The 7,697-nt window shown below is 36.5% G+C and overlaps 1 protein-coding gene across 1 annotated transcript in view; it reads right to left on the reverse strand.

Annotated features, from left to right (window-relative positions):
* Positions 1-7,697, reverse strand: part of LOC101497401 (ASI1-immunoprecipitated protein 2-like) — a 10,439-nt gene that overhangs the window by 696 nt on the left and 2,046 nt on the right. The window contains exons 3-12 of the mRNA XM_004516529.4: positions 5,787-6,684; positions 5,420-5,505; positions 5,228-5,322; positions 4,590-4,898; positions 3,929-4,432; positions 3,012-3,690; positions 2,676-2,906; positions 2,430-2,554; positions 1,477-1,889; positions 4-852 (exon numbers count right to left, since the gene is read on the reverse strand). Coding sequence (XP_004516586.1) covers positions 4-852; positions 1,477-1,889; positions 2,430-2,554; positions 2,676-2,906; positions 3,012-3,690; positions 3,929-4,432; positions 4,590-4,898; positions 5,228-5,322; positions 5,420-5,505; positions 5,787-6,626 — 4,131 coding nt within the window. The 5' untranslated portion in view covers positions 6,627-6,684. The remainder of the gene's footprint in view (positions 1-3; positions 853-1,476; positions 1,890-2,429; positions 2,555-2,675; positions 2,907-3,011; positions 3,691-3,928; positions 4,433-4,589; positions 4,899-5,227; positions 5,323-5,419; positions 5,506-5,786; positions 6,685-7,697) is intronic.

A 7,697-nucleotide genomic window follows, 5' to 3' on the forward strand; every position in this document is an offset into this window, starting at 1 on the left:
TGCAGCAACACTGTCATCCCCTTTCTCAGCTTCCAAAGAATCTGGAAAGAAAGGAAGCATACCCTTTTGTGACTGTTTCATTTCACTCCCCAATGCAAGCTCGAGACTCGGAATCCCAACTTGAAATTGGTCCCCACACTCATGATGCCCTTTCAGTGACATACTATTCATCACCAATCGCGAGTCATTTGTATTATGTGTATCCATAGGGAAGAAGGTTCTTTCCATCGTTCCAGGGTCCTCGTGGATGATTTTCTCATCACAAGCTTCTTTGCTTCCTTTGTCCTCAACTGAAGAATGGGAACCAAAATCATTTACAAGTGACGCAGAACTTCCATTAAAAGAGTCCTTAGCTACAGAATCGTAACATCCATAAATTGCACCGAGATCTGACTGCAGCTTGCTAGAACTTTTGGTATCTTCGAATTTTCCATTTACCTTATTCCAAGGCATTTTCTGACAACTAACTGCAGAAGGCCCCATAACTGTATCAGAAAGGTTGTTATGCTCAAATTTTTTAACATTAGGTAGCTGACAATTGATCCCTCCTATGGTCAGGTCTCCCTGAAATGTTGCTTCCACATTAATATTGAGATCATCTTCTATCTGTTTCCTTTTAGGCCTTCGTTGATTTTTGTCATTGTTTGTTTTCTCTTTACTGGCTTTGTTTGCAGTGACTATCTCTTGATTGCCATTATAAGGAATCCTTGAAAACAAGCAGTTCTCTTGCTTGACAGAAATACCATAATTAGCTTTTGCTTCAACAATCGTATCACTTACATTTGTTCCCACCTCTTCAGGAGATTTAGACTCTCGATGTGGTCTATGCTCTGACAAACTACCTTTCTCTTTCTGCACAAAGCAACAACCCCATTCAAAACAATGAGATGATTATTACTATTAGCAGGACTACTTATCCTAAGACACTAACAACTACTCAGTTGGTTTTTAATTGTCGTTAAGGTTATTAACATATACCAAGAAAACCAATAACTTTTGTTACTTTTAATGAAGTTATTTGTCTTTTTCCTATAATACCCTTTACTATTTATTACATCACTTCATATATCTCTTACAATAACTAGTCAGGGACAATTTTGACATAACAATAGTCAATACTACTTTGTATTGTGAAAACGACAAATAAAAAGGAACAACAAAAAGTCAAAATGGTCTGTGATACCAGCATTACTTTGTTATACTAATGTTTAATTTAATCTTCCCTTAGATATAATGACAGAAGTATAGATTGAGAGTAAGACCATCTAGTATAGATTGAGAGTAAGACCATCTAAATAGGGTAATCTATCTAAATAGTGCAATCTAGGGAATCAAAATAGTATTTATAATTTGATATTATTACAGGATTTTGGGATTAGATACACTGACAGCACAAGCAGATTTATATCAATTAAGGAACATCAACACTTTTTCTACCAAACTACACATATTTTACTATAAGGATAAATGCATTACCTGGGACGAACCAGTGGAACTCATTTCTCGACATGGTTGTATACTGCTTGTGGAAATCCTTGACGAAGATTTGGTGTTGATTCTGCTATCTAGCCTCACGAGGTTTATTTGTGAACCCAAATGTGTCTGGTCCAAAATAGTTTCTTTTATGTCAAAGTCCCTACTTAGCATCATATGACCTTGGTCAATGGAAGTGGATGGAAGTTCACTGCAAGCTTGACGACAAGCTATTAATTCTTTATCGATGCGCACAGGTGAACAGCGAGTATCAGACAAGGTCATGACAGCAGTTGGAAAATCCTTCTCATTTGGCATCACATTCAAACTTGGAAAAACAATATTTTTGGCAGAATCTGAATGACTACCCCTCCTCCCTCTAAATATGCCCCATAAGAAAAACAACATATTCCAACCTGCAGAAACAGATAGGATTCAAACAACTAATATTCGGGTTAAAAAACACTAAATAGATGTGCATTTACAATTTTGCTCAAGTAAACTGTTGAAGTAAGCACACTCCACCATGATCAAAAGGGAGAAACAATGCTGACTAAAAGATAATGGGTAAGATGAACCAATGCTTATTAGATACATCAAATCACCACTTTTGATCAAACCCAAATTTTTAACAAAATGCTATCATTCTTTATGTCCTTCATGCATTTCCTCCACACGATGCTTATCAGAATTCTAAATCCTTACGTGATTCAAAATTAAAGGGCATCAGCAACCAGGATCAGGTTCAAAATCAACCAAGTTATTCAAATATTACCATCCTGTATAACAACCAAAAATCTAATATACAGTACAGAACAAAATCACTATCACCTAAAATTCAGGCCAAACTTGAACATTAACGCATGCATAAATGTCAAGACCAAACCAAGAAGCATTCGCTCCCGAGTTGCCTATTAGCAAGGATTGTTTAGCAAAAGTTCATAATAATTTCTTACGTTGAGAATTTTCAGGAAGCTGATTGGAAGCGAATATGAGAAGTTCAACACCATCAAAAAACCCTTTGAGTGCTAAATCATTTCTAATCATGTGATCCAATAGACCCTTGTAGTGTCTCTCGTAACTGTATTAGAATATCCATAAATAAATAAATAAATAATTACAAGATAAAAAACAAGGAAGTATCCTTTGTACTTGAAATCCTACAGTCAAATTCAACAAAAGAATGATATTCATATTCTTGCCTTTCAATGTCTTTGGCAAAGAAGTAAAGACCAATATTATCTTCTTTAGCACCAGCTTGATGAAAATGCGAAGGCCATGTGCTCAAGCGGGAAACTTCATGCAGGGAAATTTCAGGTAAAAACTTGTTCACTACATCAAGAACCTTGGGGGAAGCGCATGAGGATAAATGTGCTTGTATTCCGTTATAAAGGTTATGAGGCTTTCCACTTCTATGCACTTCAAAGACACCCCTGCATAAACACAACTTTTAAACTTGCTAGAAAAACACAAACAATAATACAGCAAGAGAAATTCCAAATAGAGAGCAAACAAATTCGTTAAAAACTGCTACATACTGCCAGATGTATTTGTATTCTGGAACGGCTGACATTATTGAAGCAACCCTTGAGATTTCCAAAGCATGATTGGGCAAGTCCCTCGCCGCAGGCTTTTCAGAACCAGGACTAAAAGAATCTGAATTTTTCAGTTGAGAGCAGAAATCAATTTTAAGTTGCTTTGAATCATTGGCAGACAAACATTTGGACGTCTCAGATGTAGTCGAATTCTCAAGGATTTCCTGTCTCGCATTGGTTTCTTCATCATAAATACAATTTTTCAGTGTATTAGATACCAACATTTGGTCTTGAGAACTGAGTTTACACTTCAAGACTGTGGGTAGTGTAGGAAACTGATCAGTTTGATCATGTACATCTTTCTTCTTGTGTATTTCAGGCCTTCTAAGCAAAGCTACCTGAATTGCAGATTTCAACTTATTACCTTTATGCATCTCTTTTGAACTACTAGCAGCAGTGACTGATCCTTCAGCACCAAATTCCTGTGTACTGCCTATTGTGCAACATTCTGTAGCATGGCCAAAATCTTTACATTTATGACAGATAGGACATTTTGAAGCATTAGTACTTGACCTCACACGATGAGTAAAACTGTCTTTTGTTTTGTCAACCTGATTTGCAGTCTCCCGTGGTCGAGGGAGCCAATCCTGTTGTGTTTCATGCAAACTGGTTGACGTTCTCTCTACACAATTCAAAGAAGGAATAAATAAGAAATCATTTTTCTGGTAACAGAGTCCTCTTAATTCTAACCACAAAATCCACAACAACATACTCATACAGAAAATAAAAGAAAAGAAAATTTGACAGATAATGCTGTTAATTACACAATATAAAAAATATCAAGAACGGCATTCAACAAAGGTAAGTAATAGTAATAATATACAACAACTGTAATTATATGTTTCCTATTGAGATCGCACCTGAAATAACTTTAGGTTCCGAATTTTTGTTGCTTATATTAGTCACAGGCTTTGATAGTGAACTTGACTTTCCATCTTGGTTACCTTTAAACTCCCGATTGCAGTTAATTGCTGAAGGTTTAGCAATTTCACCACGAGGTGTAAGCTTCTGATCACCCTTAGATGAGGAAACGATAGAACTAGCCATGGTTGAACAAATGGCAGGTCGATCGATCCTAGATAGAGATCTCCTGTCAAATACACCAGATTCTTTTGCATGTCTTGATCCTTTCAAATCCTGAGTAGTTACAGACTTGGAAGAAAGCATTTTGACTTTTGACTCAGCAGCACGACCCAAATTTGACGATTTGAATGACGTTGATTTTCCTATTGTCGCACTAGGTGTTTCCATATTCTTTGAAGTGTGTTCACCACCCCCTTTCTGCTTTTGAGGAACATCATCATCGTGTTTGACTCTCGATTTGGAATTGTTGCTGTTGAATGAACTAGACTTCAACAAGGTACCTTTTCATAACAACAAATATTCACGATTTAAAATTTTAAATGAATTGAACTCACAAAGATCGGAGACATGATATATTTTCCTGGGATGACAAAACTGCTTAAAAGGAACCAAAAAAAAGTAAAAATTGTAAAAAAGTACAGCAGATGTAAAACATACCCATAGTCCTTGAAGTATAACTCCGAGGGGCAGCAGAAAGAGAACAAGTTTGTTCTATGTCATCACTACGAAGGTGATTACGAATGGGGATTGATTGACCAGGTTTCGCCTTTCCATTATCTAAGCTCTTGAATGAAGACTCCCGAGACAGTGGAACTAATATCCTGGGGCTTGATGCCTTTGGTGATCCCTTGCTTGATCCGAGGACTCGCCTCTTTGCTGCTGGAGCTGCTTCCATGCCTTCAGAAGGCCTTTTGCCAGCAATTTGAGAAGTGGAACCAACTTTATTACTTTTACTTCCTTTAACATCTATAAACAAAATAAAATTTCACAAATATGTCAGCACACAACCATAGCATAGATATGGCTAATATAATTCTTATGTTACCCATAACACAGTGCACATTCAGTTTCGGAAATAAATAATTATGAATTACAGACCCAACGATTTTGTAATACTACTTACAAAAACTTAAACCCTTGTCTTACTAGGCGGGGTTGGCTACACTATTTTAAAATAAAAAAATACGGTGTAGGCGGAACAATCATATGATTCATATATAAGATAAATAAATTTTGTAGATTTCTTTTCCTATTATGTCCCCCTTCCGCTCCTGCGTGTACAACTTCATGCTTACCCAATCTTTGGTTGGCAGTCTCCTCTGCATTTTGACATTCCTCACAAAACCAATCCCCTTCTGGAACCTTTTCAAGCATTTCCCGCATGCAGTAGCTAGTTCAATATAATAGTGTCAGACTCATTTCGGTGAAAATATTATGCAACAACATAGAAGCTAATAAAAAGCAAAATGAAATGTTATTATGCATACGTGTGCTCTGCACCATCACTGCACCTACTACATATGGCAAGTAGATGGTCACGACCAGAATCTCCACAAATGTCACATACTTTTACCTATTACATAGTCAATGAAACAAAATAAAATCCCATCAGTGAGCAATATCATAGAAGTTCATAAAAGAAAAGTCGATGTAAAGAGAATATAAAGGAAGGAGGGTATGCAGAACATTTATGAACTTATTTGATGACATTACTCAAATTTCAAAATCATAGTATACATGTGTATATCTATCATCATACAAATCCAAACCATTACATTCCATTCTCCGTTTCATCTCCAGCAAGTTTAGTTTTGGTGAAAAACAAACTAACATAATCAAAGCAAATGTACTTACATCATGCTCAACAACATCTGATTCATCACTCTCATCTTCTGGTTGAAGTACAGGAATCCCAAGTGATTTAACCAGCTCCTCAGCCTTCTCATGCAGTCCATCATGGGCTGAATATTTATGATCCCCATCTTTAGCATCACTAACATCATTTTCAGCATCTGCTTCTGACTTTGGATAACTTTTTTCTGACATTTCGGCAGTACCACTAAGAAGGTCATTCTTATCTGGAAGAGATTTTTCATCAGAAACAGTAATAGGTTCTCTCTCTTTGGTCAATGATGAATCAACATTTTCCATACAGCACTCTGACAAATTTTCTGGAACGTCTGCATATTTAGAGGAGGGAATCTCAGACAAACCAGACACGTCAACCGATTGCCCAATTCCAGATCCTTGAGCCTCGGAGGGACTAATTGAAGCTGAACTACAAGGTAAATTTATTTTGTCTGAATTTATTTGATTACTACAACTCACTAAATTAGCATTACTGGCTCTACTGATAGAATATATGCTATCATCAAGACCTTCTGAACTCTTAGAGTCCTGACACTGATCTGAAAAGGGCTGTTTAGTCTCAATATTTGCAGATAGAGAATCTTGACCGGACAAAACACTGGGCATGTTACTGGTTTCACTGGCAGAATGCTTCAATCTTTCACAAGCTCTGCCCCTAACACAAGATTCATCACCCTTGTCTTCAGAATACTGATTATCCTCCTCTAAGTGACAGTTTTCATCAGAGTATTCTTCTGCCTTTGACCCCATAAGAGCTTGATTAATATGCATGCAAGATGAACAAGGAGCTGAGCACACGTTACAAGTCCCTGATTCAAGTCTCATATCAGCACTCTTGAATCATAAATTGTTTGGAAATCTTCTTTCCAGATTCAGGTGATACCTAAAAATAAAAAAGCATAAGTTAAAACTTCTTTATTTCTATATTGGGTGCATGTTGGGCGGGAAATGGTTTTTCCAGACACATAGAAATTACGTTTATGGTTTTAGGCCCAGAAATGGAATGTATTTGAATTGTGTGGGATGCTGTGACTTATATCAATAAACTATCACCCCAGCCATTTATATATCATTGAGTAATTTTTAAGGCAGGTGTATGTCACCATATGTATTGTATTATTTTACGGGTTTCTTTCTCTACATGCTGAGATTAGAGCTTTTTTTTAGCTAATGGCCTTGGCCTTCTTTTTGTTTGGTTTTTACTTGAAATGCCTAGTTTAGGAGTTTTAAAATTGAGTTGAGCCTAAATCAACTCTGCAAAACCAGTTTGTAAAGTGAGAGATGTGGGACTCTCAACACAGTTTCAAGCCATATCATGTGGGACTCTCAACACCCCAATCTCTTATGCCCAAGACTGGACACCTAAAGTGTGCCCCAAGTGGCCTGATAGCAGGTCATCCAATGAATCTTGGAGAGACTCTAATACAATTTTAAAATTAGGATTGAGTCTAACTCAACTATAAAAAACCAACTTGTATGGTGAAAGATGCCGCCCACTTATAAACACATTCCAGACCATGTCATGTGGGACTTTCAACAAGAGGAATTGTATACATGTACTTTTCTATTAATAAACTGTTAAAAGAATGAAGCCTATAACTAAAACTGAACATGAGTCCTGCCACAACGAACATTGCATGGATCAACCACCTTTCCATGTGGTCAATGTGAGTAGAAAGTGTAAGTGTGCATAAAAGGCTAATTTCTAAGCTCAATAAAAGAGAAACTTGTGACAACTTAAAAACAACAACAGTAATTATACTAAATGAGACATGACCAAATGACACCAATGTTAAACTTTATGTAGAATATAAATTTAACTAATCCAACTAACTAGGTAATCATGCTATATCATCTTTCCAATTATGTATATCGAATTTAAAATAATTAGGTTAA

The sequence above is a fragment of the Cicer arietinum genome, chromosome 6, assembly GCF_000331145.2.
Source record: "Cicer arietinum cultivar CDC Frontier isolate Library 1 chromosome 6, Cicar.CDCFrontier_v2.0, whole genome shotgun sequence".
Taxonomy (NCBI): domain Eukaryota; kingdom Viridiplantae; phylum Streptophyta; class Magnoliopsida; order Fabales; family Fabaceae; genus Cicer; species Cicer arietinum.